Source organism: Canis lupus, chromosome 32, assembly GCF_048164855.1.
Source record: "Canis lupus baileyi chromosome 32, mCanLup2.hap1, whole genome shotgun sequence".
NCBI classification, from domain to species: Eukaryota; Metazoa; Chordata; class Mammalia; order Carnivora; family Canidae; genus Canis; species Canis lupus.
In genome coordinates, this window is record NC_132869.1 from 17,947,030 (window position 1) to 17,968,514 (window position 21,485).

Below are 21,485 nucleotides of genomic sequence, written 5' to 3' on the forward strand. Positions count from 1 at the left end.
TCTTTTACCTTTTTAAACACAAAATCCAAATAGGATGCTGTCTTAATTTTTTATTCCTTCATAATAAATTATCACAAATTTATCTGCTTAAAACAATACCCATTTATTATCTGACAGCTCCCATGGATGGAGAGTACAGATATAGCTTAAGGGAGTCCTCTGTTCAGGGTTTCCCACTACAGTCAAGGTGTTGGCTGGGGCTGTGGTCTCATCTGAGGTTCAAGATCCTTCAAATTCACGTGATTGCTGGCTAAATTAATTTACTCACAACTGTATAAACTCATGGCAGCTTGCTTCTTCAAAGCTGGAAGGGGATAAGACCGCTTCCCTCTAGACCCTTTTTTAAAGGGTTCACTTGAATAAGCCAGACCCACCTGGGTCAATCTCCCTTTTGATTGAATTAAAGCTGGCTGATTAGAAACTTTAATTACATATTCAAAATCCCTTCACCTTTGCCAAACATATAAAGTAACCTAATCACTAGAGTGCTATCCCATCATACTCCTAGGTCTTGCCCAAACTCAAGAGAAGGAGCTTACATAGGGTGACCATGAAGAGCAATATTAGAATTCTATTACAAATGCTATCTCACATTTCCAAGATCACGTATCAGCCACTAAGAGTAAAGTTGGGAATTAGATAAGTTAAAAATGCTCAAGTCATATCCAAATAAAAGCTCATTATCTATGCATAATCCATCATGCCTATTTTTCAGGAAATCTAGAACCATAAAAATAAAGCTGAAAATGACCTCAGTGCACTAAATTCTCTAGCACTAAATCAAGGTTCTCAGACAGATGATTTATGCACAATCCTATGTGGTTTTTCGGTGTTTTCCAGCATGTTAAATGAGCAGCAACTACACAACAAATGTCAGCAGGAATGATGCAGTAAAACATGAAAAACACCTTTTTAAGAAGAAATACACACCTCAAAAACATGGCAATCTGAGGTCATCCAGTGTAGCAGACACAGACATAGACTCTCCATACTTCATGAGAGCCTCAGACATTGTCATTGTGAGAAGACAGCCTTATGGCAGAAAGTTCAATTTTGTTCCATGTACTCTGGTTAAGATAGTAAGAATAGACATCGTTCATCCTCAGAAAAATTCTCCTTCATATAGTTGATGTCAAGGGATAGCTAAGCTTCAGTTATTTGGAAAATTAATTTACACGGAATGACTCGGATGAAGCAGAATGCATGGCACTCTTGCATAAGACTTAAAGAGTGTATTTTCAGGTTGGGTAGTTCAAGATGAGGAATGTGGAAGGGGAACTCAGAGGTTAAGGCCAAAATCCAGGTTATGAATGTCATTGCTTCAGAGAAGGTGAGAGCAATGATATCTGGAGCAAAAAGCTTTTTTGCTTGCTTTCTCAGCCTGGACAACCACTCAGCAGAGGGCTATTTGGGGCCAAAGCTAAGCAGTTGACTTACTGGAGAAAGCTATGCCAAGCTGTGGACTCAGCGACACAGCCCTGGAAGCCAAAGCATGGGCCTCTGTCCTGACACAGCTCTTTCCCCCAAGCTAGTGGCTTTCCTGAATTTCTGAATACAGTTCATTTGTTCTTCTGGGTGTCCAAGAGGTCAAGAAAAGGAGTTATTTCACAGATGGACTTTGCTTAACAGCAAAAAATTGCTATTTCCAAAGCAGTTATATATTTGGGTTTTCTAAATTTCCTGTTGTACTTCTTCCAACAAAGGAGAGGTAGAAACATTCTCAGGGAAGGTGGAAAGTCCAAGGAAGAAAGCAATAACAGGTCTCAAAAGGTGTTACCCTAGCCAGCCACTAAGGCAATCAGCACACTGGAGAGATATGATCACCAGTTCTATGATTTCCTAATGCTCACAGGTACATTTACAAAATGAATTCTCTTTTGAAAAAGTATTACTTGTGCATTTTGGACTTAATCTGTACAAAACTTGACCTTCCTTCCCAAAGATGCTCATTTGGCACTCTTTCAGATCTCAATAAATGGCAACCCTCATCCTTGCCATGAATCTTGGGGGGTCATCCTTGACTTCTCTCTCTCACCTCACATCTGACCCAGTTTCAGAATATATCCAGAATCTAGCACTTCTCACCATCTCCACTGCAACCTTCCCAACCCATGCTACCACTATCATTTCTCCCTTGGATCACCCTCCTAAAGGGTCTTCCTTCATCAGGCCTTGATCCTTTTTTGTCTCATTCAGCATAGCAGCCCAGGCGATCCTGTTAAATGAAATAGAGTATGTCACTCTTCTTATCAAAACCTTCCAGTGGCTTCTATTTCACTCCATGGAAAAGCCACAGTCCTTACAGAAGCTTACAAGGCCTTACAACTACACCTTGCCCCCCACTTCCATGACCTCATCTCCTACAACTCTGAGACCCTCCATCACTCTTTTCAGACCACTTGGGCCATCTTACAGGATCTGACTATTTGCTGTGCCCCCTGCCTAGAACACCCTTCCCCAGGATATCATTTCCTTTAAGTTTGGTTAAGGGCCCCCTGCCCTCAACTCCATGCCTGGCAGAGAGTCTATTTTCACTGAGGCCTTAAATGGCCACTCTATAAATCACAAGCCTACATTCCACATCTTACTCTCCTGCTTTACTTTTCTCCTTAATGCTTAGAACTGTTTATTTTGGGGCAGCCTGGGTTGCCCAGTGGTTTAGTGCCACCTTCAGCCCAGGCTGGGATCCTGGAGACCTGGGATTGAGTCCCATGTCAGGCTACCTGCATGGAGCCTGCTTCTGCCTCTGCCTCTCTCTGTCTCTGTGTCTCTCATGAATAAATAAATAAAATCTAAAAAAAAAAAAAAAAAGAAAGAAAAAAGAAAAAAACAACAACCTTGAAAGAACTGTTTATTTCAATCATTTCTACTTAGGGTCAGACTTATTTTTGTCTGTTCTGTTCCCTGCTTTGTCCCCAAAGTCTAGATCAGTGCCCTGCACACGAAACACACTCAATATTTGTTGATAGAATGAATGAATGAATGCAAGGCACAGAGGGGAACAGGAAGTATAAATCCCAAGCTCCTCTGGACTCTGGTCGCTGACTCACTGTGGAGCCTCACCCCACCCTGCTCAGACCCCATCCCACACCAGCTATGACTCACATTTCACACACACCTCTGTGTGTCTCTGCCCAGGATTTCTGACTCTCTTTTGTTTATCTCACTGTGATTCTCCTCCTCCTCCTCCTCCTTCTTTTCTTCTTCTTCTTCTTTTTCTTCTTCTTCTTCCTCTTCTTCTTCCTTTTCTTTCTCCTTCTTCTTCTTCTTCTTCTTCTTCTTCTTCTTCTTCTTCTTCTTCTTCTTCTTCTTCTTCTTCTTCTTCTTCTTCTTCTCCTTTTTTCTAAACTACCAATTACTAGACAGTTTCTCCTGGAGTTTATTGGTCATCTGATATTTCCTTTTTGGTCAATTCAACAAAAATGTTCTATAGATACAAAGACATTCCTCTAACTCTTCAAATGTAAGACACCACACTCCTTGTCCTCAAGAAGTTTATGGTCTTGACAGATGAGCAAACAAATACACAAAATAATTATGAATTATGGAAAATATCAGAAAGAAATAAAGAGGAAACTGTAAGAGAGAATAATAGAAAAGCAGCACTTAGGGTGGTCAGGGAGGGCATCTATGCAAAAAGATTTAAGAATAAGAAGGTGCTGACTACCTGAACTCCATGTTCCTGGAAGACAGTGATGGTTAATAAATCTCCCCAACATTCCCCCCCCCAAGTCTGCTACCCTTTTGTGTTCCAGAAAATGGCTCACTGATGAACCACCATTCCCCACATGGCTTTGATAAGACTTGCTGTCCACTCTTTTTTATAACTCCTAAAACTTATAGATGACTACCATGTTTACCTGTGACAAGAGCAAACCTTTTGCCTACATCTGCTGACAAAAATTAGACATAGATTCTCTTTGTTCTTTGTCTCATGAATAATTAGCTGACACTAGAATTGACTGTCCCCCTAAAACGAGCTAGGCACAGAAATATACATTTCCTCTTTCCTGTTCCAACTTCCTATAAAGATCTAGGGCAAAAACACTGTGCTAGAATACAGGATAGGGGCTAATAATGACCCCTAAAAGATATCCAGGTCTTAATTCCTAAAACCTATAAATGTTTTCATATATGAAAAAAGGTGTTTGCAGATGTAATTAAAGAGCCGAAATGGGGCAATTATCCTGGATTATCTGGGTCAACCCTATGTATATTCACAAATGTCCCTGTGAGAGGGATGCAGGAGACTTGACCGCAGACAGAAGGTGGCCATGTGATAGAAGCAGAGAGAATCAGAGTCACACAGAAGATGCTACAACACTGGTTATGAAGATAGAGGAAGGGACCACGAGCCAAGGAATCCAGCCCTAGATGTGGGAAAAAGCAAGGAAACAGATTCTCCCCTAGACTCTCCAGAGGCAGCACAGCCCTGCCCACACCTCACTTTTAGCCACTTAGACTCATTTTGGACTTCTGACCTCCAGAAGTATAAGAGAATAACTTTCTATCATTTTAAGCCACTAATTCTGTGGTAATTTGTTACAACAAACATAATATACACTCTAATCTTTAGATCTGGGTTACTTTCCCTTCTGCAATGGACTGAATAAAATCCATCTCCTTACTTAACTCAGTTTTTGTCTTTGATCATGCTAACCACATAAAGAACAGGGAGCAGAACAGTCCAGGCAGGGTGAATAATATGGACAAAGGTCCTCAGGCAAAAGAGAAGTTGGTGTGTTCTAGAACCTACAAGATGAGTATGACTCAAAATGAAGTTGATTAAGAGCCTAACCATATGGGGCCTTGGCTCACGAGAGGGATTTGGATCTTATATTTGTGATAGGAAACCTTTAGAAGACTTTGAGGCAATTAAGAGTAGAAGTGGAGAGCTCCTAGCAGTCCTGGTAAGAGATGATGGTGGTCCAGGAATGGGAGGAGAATTTAAATACAGGACTGGATAAACCAGAGTTGGTTTCTGTAAGGGGTGGTAATATAAAATGGAGCACAGTCAAATCAGGATAATTCGAGCAGAGTTTCCTAAAGGGTTTTTTTTTGTTTTGTTTTGTTTTTTTTAATTAGGGCATGGGGAGGCATGTGACACAGAGAAAGGATGGATACCCTTGAGGCGAGGGGGAAGCCAGGACTTCCCTGTAGTGGTTGGAAGGTGGTGGGACAGATCCTAATGGCCGCGTACACACAGGTCAGCCAACCTGTGACAGTAGACATATTCCGTTCCACATGAAAGGTAGTCCTGAAGTGCTCACATCAGGGATGCTAGAGCCTAGCCCCTGTGCTTCTGGGCCAGTGTGGGACTCCTGACTAAAAGGGTATTAAAAGTTGTGGGCCAGGATGTGGGAAATCAAAACTACCAAGGAGAGTGTAGTACCCTGAAGTTTATAACAGTGCCAGGCCTGAAGGGAAAGGGGAAAAAAGTAGTTTCCAGAGCTTAGAAGAAAGGGCAAGCTTGGCAAAAGCAGTGGTCTTCAGTGGAGGGACACAGCCATCTAGAGGGGACCCAGAACTTACCCTCCCCTCTCCCTCTGACTTCCTGCTGGGGCTCTCTGTTGTTAGACCCCAAGGCAAGCCAGATGACAAGAGAGCTCCCTGGTCAGGTCCAAAGAGCTCAGCCTCCCAAGGCAGAGAGCACAGAGGGACAGAGAGGGGCTCTGAGGGGAAAAAGAAAGAGATACAGTAAAAACATTCCAATTAGTCCAATTTATTAACAGACAATGTGGAGGGCAGCCCTGGTGGTTTAGTGGTTTAACACTGCCTTGGACCCGGGATGTGATCCTGGAGACAGGGGATCGAGTCCCATGTCGGGCTCCCTGTGTGGAGCCTGCTTCTCCCTCTGCCTGTGTCTCTGCCTCTCTCTCTCTCTCTGTGTCTCTCATGAATAAATAAATAAAATCTTTAAAAAGAAAAAAAAAGACAATGTGGCGTTCTGAATTTTTTTTCTTTTTTTCTTTTTTTAGAGACAAATGGTGAGTCTTGAATTTTCTACATTATTTCCTTAATACTCAATTTCACCTACCCCATGCCTATGGGCACAAAAACAATGCTCTTTTGCCATCCTGACTTTTCTTTGAATGTTTACAACTGCCCTTTTGTGCTAAAGCCAATCAAGAAAGACAGTGATTGAAACAATTATAAGGACTAATAATGCTATCTTCAAAGTTCAGCAAAAAATCTCTTTTGATAAGAGTATAAAATTTGACAAAATGTTGCTACATGAAACCTGGATAATATCCACTATAGTCTAAGAGAATTGAGTTTGTGCAGCCTAGTAAGTAATGGTTGTTTCAGAGGAGCAGAATATTGAATCACAATCAACTGAAACCTTAGCAAGCCTAATTCATACATCTCTGCATGGATACCCATATTTTAGCATTGTTTCTCTCTCTGTCTCTCTCTCTCTCTCTCTCTCTCTTTTTTTTTTTTTTTTGTTATTACTCTGGAAGATAATTCAATTTGCATTTCACATTTCCTCACAGATATTCTGAATCTTATGAATATAAAAATCATGGACTTGGCCCAATTTTATTTAATCAGTTTTTCTGTTTCCTAATTCAGGATTAACTTCCCAGGATATATGCAGAGATTTAGTAGCAAGAGCGACAGTGTGCACATTAAAATATGGAGAATTTCAGCAGCAATTTGAGTTATGGTAATTACTGGGTTTGTTTACACAGACATAGATGAAAAGCATAACCTTTTTGTTCCTGTCTTTTTTTTCCTTAATTTGGAAAAACTGTGTGCTACCAACAGAGAAATCATACAACAGTTGTTTAATGTCATGGAGGAAATCAGGTGCAACCAACAAGACCTGAGAAATAAAGAGATCAAAACTGTCTGAGGTAGTGTTTTAACTAGGCACCCTTTCTCCTGGAGCCACCCCCAATGGTATAGTAAGGCTCTCATGCTCACTTTGTGCTCAGAATTATTGTCACACATTCACTTGTCCCAAACTAACCATCTAGTGGGTTTCTACTCACACCAGAATTGTCCAGTGTGGCCCTAATATCATCTTCTTTTTCCACATTCATTCTCCATACCTGCTCCCTGGACCTGTCTGCTTCAACCAAGAAGCATCGAGGAAGCCCCCTGAGATGGGACCCATATTGGAGAAGAGGAACGAAGGAGATAGATGGTCCCCAGCAACTAGGAGCCAACTGGGTAAGCACCAATGCTCCCAGGGAAGGTGAGAAAATAAACGCACCCTTGGGAACACTCAAGAACAGACCAGGCCTGGAACACCTGGGTGTCCTTTAGCTCTGGGCATGATCCCGGGATCCTGAGATAGAGTCCCACATGGGGCTCCCTGCAGGGAGCCTGCTTCTCCCTCTGCCTGTGCCTCTGTCTCTCTCTCTCTCTGTGTCTCTCATGAATAAATAAATAAAAATCTTAAAAAAAAAAAAAAAAAAAACAGACAAGGCCTGCTTTTTTATAAGGCTTTTTGATCCCAGATCTAGAAGCTTCCCTAAGACACTCATGCTTTTGTGACTACCAGATTGTTCCTATTACTGACAGCAGGCAGACAGACCTTCACATGTCTTAGAACAGTTAAAAAAGGGTAAAATTACCCAAATAAGTCATGCTTGATCTCAGTTATCTTCTTCTACCTCTTCTAGTGCATTTCCATACCAAATTGACTTTATGGGCCATTGATCCAGTTAAAGGTTAAGTCTTACTGATTATTTAAAATATCTGTTCTATGGGATCCCTGGGTGGCGCAGCGGTTTGGCGCCTGCCTTTGGCCCAGGGCGCGATCCTGGAGACCCGGGATCGAATCCCACGTCGGGCTCCCGGTGCATGGAGCCTGCTTCTCCCTCTGCCTGTGTCTCTGCCTCTCTCTCTCTCTCTGTGTGTGTGACTATCATAAATAAATAAAAATTTAAAAAAAATAAATAAATAAAATAAAATATCTGTTCTAGGTGTTTATGGTAGACATAGTAACAGCCCACAAAGACATGCACACCTTGATTGCTAGAACCCAAGGATATAGTACCTTACATGACTAAAGGGACTTTGCAGATGTGATTAAGACTACTGCCCTTGAGACAGAGTATTCTGGATTATCTGGGAAGGTCCAATCTAATCACATTAGTCCTTGAAAGCAAAGAATCTTGTCCAGCTGTGATCAGAGAACCAGAGAAACAGCAGCATAAGAAGGACTCAACCTTCTGTTGCTGCCTTTGAAGGTGAAGATAGAGGCCAGGGAATGTGGTCAGCCTCTAGAAGCTGGAAAAGGCAAGGATGTGGATTCTCTCCTAGAGACTCTAGAAAGGAGGGCAGCCTTGTCAACACCTTGATTTTAGCTCAGTGAGACACGTGGTAGACTTTTGACTTAAGGAACTATTAGATAATACATTCGTATTGTTTCAGCCACTAAGGTAATTTGCTGTGGCTGTTTATTACAGCAGAAGAAAACTTATGCGGTCTTTATCACTTCAAGCTTGGTGTAGCACAATATAACATTGCCAATGTCTCCAGCCTCTTTACTCTCCAGGTGATCTTAGGAACTCCTATGCCACCAAACCCTTGTCAAAGATCACCCTACTTGCTTGACTTCTCTGTCCGAGAGCCTACAAATGGCCACTTTTTTTCCAACTAACTTCCTCTGTATGTCAGAAGATCTGAGGTGCCTGGAGCACTCACTGGTCAGAATTTTCCAGGGGTTTCATCACCAAACATGTTTCATGAAAGGAATACACTGGACAGTTTACAGTCTCACAGTGTTGGCCAGTTATACTGCCATGCTGATAGGAAGTGTCTGTGTGCTGGAGTGAAATCAGCTCTGCTACTCTGGCCAGAGAGGATCATGCAATTACTCTCTGAACCAGGGACTAGGGGATCCCTGGGTGGCTCAGTGGTTTAGCGCCTGCCTTTGGCCCAGGGCGCGATCCTGGAGTCCTGGGATCGAGTCCCGCGTCGGGCTCCCGGCATGGAGCCTGCTTCTCCCTCCTCCTGTGTCTCTGCCTCTCTCTCTCTCTCTCTCTCTGTCTGTCATGAATAAATAAAAGAAAAAAAAAAGAAAAGAAAAAGAAAATGAACCAGGGACTAATCAGTAGGGTAGTTACATTAAAAAACATGATAAAGTTAGTTTTCCAGTCCCATCAGATGCTCTTCAAAGATGGAAGAGGGAGATGTTATTTGAAAGAGGTCATGTGAGCCAGGAGAAACAGTAGAAGTCTAGAGGTGACTTAGTTCTTAAAAGCTTTCCAGTTCTGGGGCGCCTAGGTGGCTCAGTTGGTTAAGTGTCTGCCTTCAGCTCAGGTCATCCCAGGGTCCTGGGATCCAGCTCCACATCAAGCACCACATCAGGTTCCCTCCTCAGTGGGAAGCCTGTTTCTCCCTCTCCCCCTGCCTGTGCTCGCTCATTCTCTCTCAAATAAATAAAATCTTCAAAAAAGTAAAAAAAAGAGCTTTCCAGTTTAGCCCATATAATCCTCCTTCCCCTGGCCCTTGCCCCTTTCTCTAGTCTTGCAAGACAAACTGTCAAATAGATCAAGTTTCTTATTGTTCAAATTTTCATTTTACACACTACAGTTTCAGCCTTTTAGTTCTATTTAACTGCTGGGGCACCTTTTGTGACTTGCTTTAGTGGTCTCCATTTGGTTCATCCAAGAAATAAGCAATATTCTAAAAGTTGGCTGGGCTGCAATTATTCTTAGTAAAATTATACTACAAATTGATATCCAAGAAAAAAATTACTATATTTAATGAAGTCTCTATCAAAACAGTCCAGAGTATAGTGGTTTGGGTGAAGCTCATGATATTGGTTAAATGTAAAGGAATTCTTTCTAGCATGTCTTGACCCCAGCAGATTCTATACAAATAAAACCCCTAAGGCAGTGGTCCTTAGCCAGAGATAGTCAGCAAGAATCACCCTGGAGATTCTGAGTAGTCAGTTTGTAGTAGGGGTTGGACATGGGCATTTGACCAAGGTTTCTGGGTGTTTTCATGTGTATCCTGCTCTTAAGCTATCTGTTTTTATTTTACTTCCTAAAAACTCAGTGATGTTTTAAAATGAAATAACAATAGTTATTCTCTGGGCTTTAATACAGAAATTTCACCTTCTGGTACTCCTACACACACTGGCATAATTCAGTCAAGTTTTCACGATTATGTAAGAGATTGGGTATTCAGTGTATCAGTGAAAAGTGCAGCTCTGAGTTTGTATGTTAACTCTTCTGATCCCCTTGAACTTTGTAGTACCATGCAGCAGCCATTTGTGAATTAGTGCAAAGTAGTTTTGTAGCAATAAATGCTTATTTTAAAAAAAATGCTTATTTTGTTAACTATCTACTACCTCCTTACCTGTTTATTATATTGCCACTCAACATGTCACTCTCTTGAGCTACTTATATGCTTAAGATCCATGTGCTGCTCTTATGAAATTGAAAGACTACATATATTTGATTCTTGCATTATTCCTTAGAGCCTAGCAGGAACATTCGTGGGTGTTTAGAAGTTATATGCTGGTTTAGTATTTTCAAACTGGGCTATAGATACTCGTAGGGAAATACAGATATTCTAGGAGGTATTCTGGACCAAATGACTAACTTCCAGATAGTTAGTACACATACGTACTTTTTTACTGAAATTAATCTGCCTGTATACTAGTTCTTCCCCATTTCCCTTATTTCAATTGTTCTTCTACAAAAACAGGTATACTTCTCATCCATCCCCAGCCTTACTCTGCTGCTTTGTCCATGGTATAACAAGCTTTGGGTTTGAAACAAAGGACTTCTATATTTTGGTACTGGAACCCAAAGAATGGCTTTTGTCTTTTCTTGGCTCACACGTATTTCTGGTAAAGGTGAACTATGGCATGATAAATGAAGTATTATTGCCCATGGTGGAATGTTCTGAATTCAGACACAGCAGAACTATGCAGTTATGGGGAATTATGATAATTTTCCTTTAATGTTATCACCTCTTCCATTCCTGCATGATTGTTAAAGAATGCACTACCCCCGAGGAAGAGCTCAAGGGTTTTGCTCTGACAAAAACTGAAAGTTCACCTACTGGAGGACCTTTCCATAGGAAGTTTCGGCAAAAGGGCAGTGATCCCAGCTGGAGATCTGAGATGCAGAAAGAAAAGCAAAGAAAGTGATAAAAGTCTAGGTAAATATTTTTTAAATGACTCTAAAAATAGTGATAATAATAATGTTTATTGAGATTCAAAGATACACCTAAAATACTAGGCAACAACTGTATATCAAAAGAAGGGTTTTAATGGAGTTAAAGCATTTGAAGGTTCTTATGTCATCTGGGAGAAAGATAAAAATTTTGTTTGGGATTTTAGACACTGGTGAATTATGCACACATGTTTTATCTAAAACAAATAGCATCAGAGAGCAACATCTCTAAATTAGTAAAAGGAAATGTGAAATGGTAAAATAATTAAATTAATAAAAATCAAATTAATAATAATATAATTTGAAAGGATAAAAAGAAACAGAACATCTGAAAAGAGCCCAAATTAAGATAGATTCAAGTCCACTGTGGAGCTTAATGCTAAAGGAGAAAACGAGAAAACATTCAACAGACAAGTGAAAAGAATATATATGTAATGGCACATAACAGTACATGCTATGAAAAACCAGATAGGGTAAAGCAGCATGTGGTACCTATGAGGAAACTATTTTTGGATAAGGGAAGATCTGACAGAGAAAAAGGAAGCAAGACTCCAAGGCTTCTTTTTTTTTTTTTTTTTTTTAAGATTTTATATATATATAGTTAAGAAAGAGAACAGCAGGATGCAGTGCAGGAGGAAGGGCAGGGGGAGGCACAGGGGGAGAAGCCGACTCCCCGCTGAACAGGGAGCCGGTGGTTTTGATCCCAGGACCTTGGGATCATGACCTGAGCCAAAGGCAGACGCTTAACAGACTGAGCCACCCAGATGCCCCTCGAAGGCTTTTTATCTTGAGGAAGAAGAGAAGTTGAGAAGGCTGTGAGGTGAGAGGAAAACCAGAGCATGGCCCGGTGAGGAAGTGTCTCAACCAGGAGGGCACAATCAACTGTGAAGCTACGAATGCTGGGTTAACTTACTACCCACATCTTTCCCAGACCTGGGAAACACAGCCGGTAGCAGGCTCAGCAGCCAGAAGAGTTCATCAGAGTCTCAGTAGGCACATATAAACTTATAGATCACAGTGGCTAAGTGTTAAGGACCCTGGAGCCAAACTACCTCAAGTTGAATCTGGGCTCCATTTCTTTCTAGTTGTGAGCTGTGTAATCGTGGGCAAATCATTTAACCTGTGATTTGGTTTCCCCACCTGTAATACAGGGATGATAACAGTACTTGCTTCCTCTGGTTGTCATGATTAAATGTCAATACTCATAAAGGACTAAATATACTTGGCATAAATATATAAATATACTTGGCATAAAGTAACCATCACATCTGTTAAAAAAAGAGAAATCTCCCTGTAATGTTAAAGATAGGGAAGGACAACTTGGCTTATAAAGTACTAACTTGCATTCTCAAGAAGTGGGCACTAGACTTATGTAATTGAATTAATCAGCAGGACTGATAGGATAATTCTATTCTGATTAAAAAAAACAGCAGGAAATAAACTGTGGTTGGAACATGTCTAGTTCTTGGCTATAGAGTACTGAATTTAGGATGTATTTTCCTTATCAAGTTATATTTCAATTGTCATAAGGAATGTTCTGTTAAATGCTTATTGGTTCAGAACACTAACCTATTACTCTTTTGCAGTTGGATTATACCCTTTTCTCCTTCCAATCTAAAATAACCTCAGATGAAAAGTGACAATAATAAATAAACACTTTATCCACATTAAGAAATAGAATCCTTTTCTTGGGACTGGGTATTACAAAGAATCAAACAAATAACTTTTTGTATGAAATACTGAAGTAGGCGCTTTGAAGGATTCATACACGTTTCTGGCTCTTATTAGTGTGGAAGATAAAATGCACAAAATGAGGTGATTACACAATGGGAGTATATGGCTAAGGAATGATATGGTAAGGATTGTAAGATATGATGGAACTCAATTCTGGTTGTAAAAGTTTCATGAACGAAGTGAGATTTTACCTTGGGTATACTTTAAGGTGTGCAAAGACTCAATTTATCTCTGGTGTGAACTTCCTTAGGTATTTACTAGAGAAAGTGCTTCAGCAATGAAGGATAACTAATAGGAAGATACTAGATCCATAAAACTAAGGCCTCGGGATCCCTGGGTGGCGCAGTGGTTTGGCGCCTGCCTTTGGCCCAGGGCGCGATCCTGGAGACCCGGGATCAAGTCCCACGTCGGGCTCCCAGTGCATGGAGCCTGCTTCTCCCTCTGCCTGTGTCTCTACCTCTCTTTTTCTCTCTCTCTGTGACTATCGTAAATAAATAAAAAAAATATAGTGCTCTATGTCCACTTACTAACACCTCTGGGGCTGCCTCTCCCTCTTTTCCTATGCTGGGCCCCCACCCCTCCGGGTAGGAAGCCTCTACATTCCCCCTGGTATCCTGCTTCATAGTATTCATATAGTTGGTAATCCTTTGGTAATCTCTCTCTCTCTCTGTGTGACTATCATAAATAAATAAAAATTAAAAAAAAAAAAAACTAAGGCCTCAATATAAGTGACCAGCAAAGGGAAGTGCCAGGATGACGGCTCTTCAGCAGGACTAGTCATACACACAGAGTGGAGGAAGAGAACAGGGGAGTGGGATCCCTAGATGGCGCAGCGGTTTGGCGCCTGCCTTTGGCCCAGGGCGCAATCCTGGAGACCTGGGATCGAATCCCACGTCGGGCTCCTGGTGCATGGAGCCTGCTTCTCCCTCTGCCTGTGTCTCTGCCTTTCTCTCTCTCTCTCTCTCTCTCTGTGACTATCATGAATAAATAAATAAAACCTTTAAAAAAACAAAAACAGGGGAGTGAGGGGGTAAATGGAACTGATGGGATTTGATGTGTTGCAGTGCTTCATTTGATGTGACAGATGTGAGGTATTGGATTCTCTGGAGCATTTGGAAAAATAACAAATAAGAAACAAGCAATAGGTGAATCAAAAACACCACTACCAACAAAGACAAATGGAAGAACAGCATACTTAGCTTGGGGCAGGGGTTAGGTGTTAAAAAAAAATATATTACATTACTCATCTCAACAGTGAGTCATAGGTAGTCATGATAAGTACCGCTGACTTTATCCAAAAATTATTACACAACTATTTGCAGAATGGGGTAGAAAGAGCAGTAAGAGACTCCTCACTACCCTCAATTCCCTCCTCCTAACTCCTCAACTACCCTAATTCTGAAGATGTCTATGCCATTAAAAAAAAACAGCAACATGTAATTTAGAAATAGGGAGGTACATTCCAGCAGAAGGAGCCGAAAAAAGTTGGAAGCATTGCCCCCTGAGGACTGAAATTTGGGGGAGGGTTTTGGCAAGTAGACCAGTTTTTCATTGCGGGCCTGGAGAAAAGGCGTTATGTAGAAAAACAAAACATACTGATTAAAAAAATTAGAGGTGGATGTGGGGTGCCTGGGTGGCTCAGTCGGTTAAACCACGGACTCTTGATTTTGGCTCAGGTCATCATCTCAGGGTTGCGAGATCATACCTGTCAGGCTCCACACTGGGTGTGCAGCCTGCTTGAGATTCTCTCTCTCTCCCTCTACTTCTCTAAAAAATAAATTAACTAAAGAGGTAGACAAAAAAAAACCCAAAAGATTTTGAGAAGTGGTCTTATACAGGGGCCGGATGAAATAGGCGATGAGAGCTCTTTCATTCATAGAATATTTATGAAGCACTCTTTTGAGCCAGGCACGAGGCTAGGCCCCAGGAATACAAGAGGGAACGAAGACATATATGGTCCCTGCCCTCTGGACCTTATGTTTACTAGAGCAAATAGACAATGGGAAAAAATAAGTAAATAATGAAAGAAGTACAGATTATACTGATGTGATTAGAAAAGGCTATTGTGCTAGAAAACGGTGGTGAGGCATCTCCCATCAGGTGGGAGCTGTTTAAAGGCAGGGAAGAGAGTATAAAGGGTATAATCCATAACCTCATCCCGAGGAATTCCAACATTTGAAAGGAGCCAATAAAAAGCTGCAGAGGCGGGGCCTGTAAGGCACGGCAGGAAAGTCTTATCTTCCTCAGCAAAACCCTATCTTTTTTTTCTTTTTCCTCAGCAAAACCCTTTTTTTTCCTTTTTCCTCAGCAAAACCCTTTTTTTTCTTTTTCCTCAGCAAAACCCTCTTTTTTGTTTTTTCCTCAGCAAAACCCTATCTTTTTTGTCTTTTTCCTCAGCAAAACCTTTTTTTCTTTTTCCTCAGCAAAACCCTTTTTTTTCCTCAGCAAAACCCTATCTTTTTTTCTTTTTCCTCAGCAAAACCCTTTTTTCTTTTTCCTCAGCAAAACCCTTTTTTGTTTTTCTTCAGCAAAACCCTTTTTTTTCTTTTTCCTCAGCAAAACCCTTTTTTTCTTTTTCCTCAGCAAAACCCTATCTTTTTTGTTTTTCCTCAGCAAAACCCTATCTTTTTTTTCTTTTTCCTCAGCAAAACCCTATTTTTTTTTCTTTTTCCTCGGCAAAACCTTTTTTTTTTCCTCAGCAAAACCCTATTTTTTTTTTTTTTTGTCATTTTTCTAAAACTGCACCACAGTTTGCATTTATTTTGACAAGCTGCGTGACATTCTTGGTTTTCAGATGTTTGCAGCAGTTCTGGAAATAACTGGACGCTCATCCTCGAAAACCCAATTTACGATTACCTAGAAAGCCATTTACACATCCCTCCGGTGAGTTATTCCAGGGTAGCCGGGATCTCTGTTGGAAGCATAGCCACTGGGGGGTCCCCCTCCCCATCTCTGCTCCTCTGGGGCGTAGGAAGCGGCGCTGGCAACCGAGTTAGCCGTCCTGGGGTCGTCGCGAGGCGCGGCCCCCGCCCTCCTTCACGGGGTAACCGACACGCCGCGCGCGGCGACTGCACCCGCCCCGCGAGGCGGCTCCGTGCGCTTAGCACCTGAGGAGCCACGGCCGCCGGCGGCGCCGCCCCAGGTCACGCAGCAGCGCGCAGGGGCCAGGCCCCGGGAAATCCCGGGCCGCAAATCGACGCGGGCCGCGGGCGCGAGGCAGACGTACGCCGCGCCCGGGGCGCCGGGGCCTGCGTGCGCTCCTCGTCACACGGCGGCGTGACTGCTTCCGAGGTCATCCCAGCCGGACGCGACCTCAGGGTGCAGGCCCGGCGCGCCAGCCGCGGCCGACGACCAGCCGGCGCCCGAACCTCGGGGCATGACTCCCCTCTGCCCTCGCCCCGCGCTCGGCTCTCTCTCCTCCACGTCCTGGCTCCGCTCCGTGTTTAAGGACGCGCGCGGCGCCGCGCCCAGAGGAGAAGCCGCGGGGCCGCTCTTCCGACCGCTGTCCAGCACCCGCAGGCCGAGCCGGGGCGGCTGCCGCGCCAGTAACGTCGGGCGCCTGGCGGAGCGCGGGGAGGCTGGGAGCGCGGCCGCCGCCCCCCGGGCCGCCCGGGCTGTGGGCGCCGGGAGGCCGCCCCTCCCCCCCGCCCCGGCTCCGGGCGCTGCGGCCCCTGGGAGGGCGCGCAGCCCCTGCGCGTGCGCGTGCGCGCCTCCATTAGGGCCCCCAGTGGGAGGGGCGGTTGCGTTCTCTTGTGGGACCCAGAGGCCCCCGAGGCTGGCCGCGCTCGGCTTGGTGCTGTGCCCTGAGTTGCAAAAGCTTGGAAAGGCGCAGTGGTTTCCCATATCCCAAACCCGCTTCGCAAGAAGGGTTTCCAGCCCCAAATTTGAACGTCGCCTCCCCTCTCAGCCGGGACAGTGGGCTCGTCCGGGGCGGTGGGCGGGGCGAGTGGTTGCTGGCGGGAGATTTAAAATTCTGGCGGGCGCGCTCGTCCTGGGGTCACTCGTTCCACTGCTGCTCTCTTTTCTCCCGTCCTGCCCCGCCATGCCCTGCTCTGAAGCGACACCTGCCATCTCCCCCAGCAAGCGGGCCCGGCCTGCGGAGGACGGCATGCGGCTGCGCTTCGTCCGGCTCTCAGAGCACGCCACCGCCCCGACCAAGGGGTCCCCGCGGGCCGCGGGCTACGACCTGTACAGGTGAGTGGGGACTTGGGCCGCCTTCTGCCCGCGCCATCCCCACCCCACGAGAGAAGGGCCAGCTCTGCAGTTCTACAACTCCCAGTCACGTTAGCCTATATTCTTGCCATCTGCTGCCACGGTGAACCTTTCACTTAAAAGATTGCAGAAACAGGGCCGCAGGATGGCTCAGTCGGTTAAGCGTCTGTCTTGGCTCAGGTCAGCATCCCAGGGTCCTGAGGTCCAGCCCACTGCGGGCTCCTTGCTCAGCGGGGAATCTGCTTCGCCCTCCCCCTCTGCCCTTCCCCCTGCCCGAGCATGCTCTCTCTCTCTCTTTCTCTCGCAAATAAACATCTTAAAAAAAAAAAAAAAGATTACAGGGCAGCCCGGGTGGCTCGGGTGTGCAGCCCCGGGTGTGACCTGGACACCCGGGATCGAGTCCACATCAGGCTCCCTGCATGGAGCCTGCTTCTCCCTCTCCCTTGTCTCTGCCTCTCTCTCTCTCTGTCTCTCATGAATAAACAAAATCTTTAAAAAAAATAAATGAAAATTTAAAGAAAGATTACATAAGCAAACTCTTTTTGCATATATGTAGGGTTTCTGACTTTTTCTAATGCTGAAAATGTTAGCTTTCCTCTTTAGCATAAATTCAATCAGGATTTGGGACAAGCGTGCAGAATGATAACTATATATATATAGTTTATATATAAACCTCCACCAAAGCATTATTTGTTTTGTAGCATTTATCTATCGTACCCATTCCTAAGTGGAAGGTAATGATGAACAAGGTCTGACGTGGCTTTTAAGGCGTGGCCTGAGGGTGATGCACTGCACCAAAGAGAGAAGCCACGGGGAAGTCTAGGTGCTGAATGTGAAAATAGCTGGGGAGGATTAATGAAGGGTGCTTCTGCCTCAAAGGAATTGTGAAATTTCTCTATATGTCCATATTCAAGTTCACCCCAAGGACTGGGGATGTTAGAAACGGCAGGAATATGAAATGCAGCGTGAATATCAGTAATCTTACTATGCTTCCGTTTGTTCAGTACTTTTTACCTCTACTAAAAACTGTATTTGTGCGGTTTTATTTAATCCTGACAACAGTCCTGAAGTAGATAAGTGCTACTTACTTTTTACAGGTGAGGGAGTTTGTGAAGAGCTGAGTTTATTGCCTGAGGGTTTGAATGTAATAAAATTTTTGACTCTTAATTTAGTGCTTTTTTTTTTTTTTTTCCCCTTGACTACTGTGTCAGGTCTTAGAAACATTAAGGTAGGTGACCAGTGATACTAGGGGGAATGAATGCGTGTTTATACATTACTAAATCCTTAGGATTTATTTTTTTTTAAGATTTTATTTATTTATTCACGAGAGACACACACACACACACACACACACACACACACACACATACAGAGAGGCAGAGGCACAGGCAGAGGGAGAAGCAGGCTCCATGCAGGGAGCCCGACATGGGACTCGATCCTGGTCTCAAGGTGGCGCTAAACCGCTGAGCCACTCGGGCTGCCCCTTAGAATTTACTTTAAAGCATCCCAGGTAATTCTAATGTGAGAACTATTGATCGGAGTCCTAGGGAGTATAGGAGAAGGGTAGAAAGAAGTGTGTGATGATAGTAATGAAGACAGGAAAGAAAAAGAAAAATGAGGTATGGTCTGTTATCGCTGAAAAGGATGTATTCAGTCCCTTCGTTTTCATGAATAAAAGTGGAGTGATGTCTGGGCATTGCTGTGAGTCATACGAGAGACTTAGATTTAAGATACTTAGAATGTCTTCCTCGTGGGGCAGCCCCGGTGGCTCAGTGGTTTAGCGCCACCTTTGGCCCAGGGCGTGATCCTGGGGTCCTGGGATCGAGTCCCATGTCAGGCTCCTTGCACGGAGCCTGCTTCTCCCTCTGCCTGTGTCTCTGCCTCTCTCTCTCTCTGTGTCTCTATGAATAAATAAAAAATCTTTTTAAAAAATGCCTTTCTTGCGAACAGAGATAACTATATGTGGAAATAGACATGGAAATAACTGATCTCTTTAATAAATTAGAGTTTAACTATTGAAAGAGGACATCTCAATGAGGGAAGGGAAAATGTAATACAGCTTTACCAGACTTCATTAAGGTTTCCAAAGTAACTCACAGGTCTGCTCAGTGTAAAATCTCTTAAATGTCTGTCAAGAAAGGGGGCTACAGCAATAGCAACAATAGCAGCATCTGCTGGTGGATCTTAGAGAACCAGGTCCTCAGCAGTGTCCTCCAGGGCTTCTGCAGTGATCAGCTCTGCCCCCCAACCAGTGAGGTTCATGGCTTCGGCTGGATAAGCGTGGTTATCTACCAAGACCAGCAGAACAGATACACCAACACAACTCTATCTGCCCCCTTCCCCCGTGTTGTCCACCCATTTCCCTCTTCCTTCTGCTGTCTTCCCTAACCATTAAATGACTGTTGTGAGAATACAATGAATTATATAAAGCATTTAGGACTACCTGGCACAGAGTAAGGGGTTAGTAAATATTAGCTATTATTAGCAAGTATTTGCCCTTCTTCCTTGGCCCTTTTTTATAGGGAAGTGATCCATAAGTAGCTATAGGTTTGGTGTGTCTGTGGGAGGGGGTGAACTCAGGATTTTCCTATGCCATCATCTTTGAACATCTTCCCTTGTTTTTTTTTTTTTTTCTTTCTCTTCTTTTTATATCATGTGAAAACATATATCTTTTAAAAGTCTGCCTTTCTTCCCCTCCTGCTAATATGCTCTTCAGTTTCCCTACGAAGTTTTGTTCAAGGGAGAACAAGAATGCATGCTGATAACCTCTTAAACCAAAAAAAAAAAAAAAAAAAAAAAAAAAATCACCAGAATGATTATATCTCAAGGTAGCATCATTATAGTAATGGACTAAAAGGAAATATCTACCATGATTTTCTTCATAATTTGTTTTTTAAGATTTTATTTATTTATTCATGAGATGCAGAGAGAGAGGCAGAGACACAGCCAGAGGGAGAAGCAGGCTTCATGCAGGGAGCCCAATGTCGGACTCGATCCTGGGCCTCTGGGATCACGCCCTGGGCTGAAGGCAGCGCTAACCTGCTGAGCCACCCAGGCTGCCCTCTTCATAAATTTTTAAGTAATCTCTACACCCAGTGTGGGGCTGAAGAGTTGCACAAGGATCAAGCACCAGGATCAAGAGTTGCATACTTGGGGTGCCTGGGTAGCTCAGTTAGTTAAGCATCTGACTTGACTTAGGCTCAGGTCATGATCTAGGGTTGTGAGATTGAGCCCCATGTTGAGTCTCCCTCTTCCCCACTATGTTTTCTCTCTCTCTCTCTCTGCCTCAAAAAAGGGAAAGAAAGAGTTGCACACTCCACCAACTGAGCCAGCCAGGCATCCCTAAACTTTTTTGTAAATATGAATTGGAAATTTAGAGTACTGAACTCTTAATCAGATAGGTTATTGAAATTTAAGATTGCATAAATTATTTTGTGACACATATTTAAACCAATCTATATACTTTGTCACAAGGAAGAAAATGTAAAAAACAATTTTATGAATAAATACTGGTTATTTCCCTTCATTATTTTCTTAGTGCCTATGATTATATACTACCACCCATGGAGAAAGCCATTGTGAAAACAGACATTCAAGTAGCTCTTCCTTCTGGGTGCTATGGAAGAGTAGGTAAGTGATTTAAGATAGTAACTATTTGTCAGGGTCTTCCTTTATGATATATTCCTTCATTTCAGTTTCATTTAGGATATAAATGAGGGAATGGATATTGTTTGGTGTGTGTCCTAAAATAAAGAAGTGCTAACTATGATGGTAAATACAGCCATTTGAAAACATTACATTTCATTTACATATCTGCTTTTTTGTGCATTCCCCCCACCCTCTTTTTTTCTTGATTCCATGAGATTTTAGGAGGCTCACATTGGCCCAGGAGCTTTTTTCTCTCAACTCCTCCCTGAGAACCTGAAAATACAGGTGATCCCCTTCAAGGATCACATTGCATCTGAGGTCAGATGTCTTCGTGAAGATGGTGATGAGAATTTTTGTTAGATAAGAAATGGGGGCGGGCTTGGGCTCATGGCACACGGCCTTTCTTATCCTAAGAATGAAACTCCTGGTTCCTGTTCACCCAGAGTCCATCAGACAATTTAGCCTTTTACTGTTCGGGTGTCTTCCCATGGGGTGTGTTGGGGTCAGGGACACCCTTCAGGGCACAAGAGGGGAACACCTTAGAGTGGATATGATAGAAGGAAGAGCGAGTCACCTGTTACTGGAGAGTTCAAAGCTTTCTTCAAGAGCATAATCATTTTCTCACTTCAGAGTAAACATAAAGAAACAGGTGTTCCTCTGGGTGGGGAGGGGCTGGACACCACCATCTTGTTTGCCACGAGCGTGAGAACTGCTGATACTTTGACCTTTGAAAGAAAAAGCAAG

At 43.3% G+C, this 21,485-nt stretch overlaps 1 protein-coding gene and 1 long non-coding RNA gene across 3 annotated transcripts in view; one reads left to right on the forward strand and one right to left on the reverse strand.

Moving 5' to 3' along the window:
- LOC140622672 (uncharacterized) lies at positions 1–16,524 on the reverse strand. Its single transcript, XR_012022358.1, has 2 exons — positions 15,738–16,524; positions 1–9,006 (listed from the first exon to the last, which is right to left on the reverse strand). It is a non-coding gene; the product is annotated as an uncharacterized lncRNA (long non-coding RNA).
- DUT (deoxyuridine triphosphatase) overlaps positions 15,626–21,485 on the forward strand; it is a 13,395-nt gene continuing 7,535 nt past the window's right edge. Inside the window, exons 1-3 of one of the 2 annotated variants that reach the window (XM_072808303.1) lie at positions 15,626–15,764; positions 16,940–17,075; positions 20,632–20,723. In XM_072808303.1, coding sequence (XP_072664404.1) covers positions 16,990–17,075; positions 20,632–20,723 — 178 coding nt within the window. In that variant the 5' untranslated portion in view covers positions 15,626–15,764; positions 16,940–16,989. Of the gene's footprint in view, positions 15,765–16,160; positions 16,427–16,939; positions 17,076–20,631; positions 20,724–21,485 lie in introns of those variants that run through there. The other variant, XM_072808302.1, reaches the window with a different exon arrangement.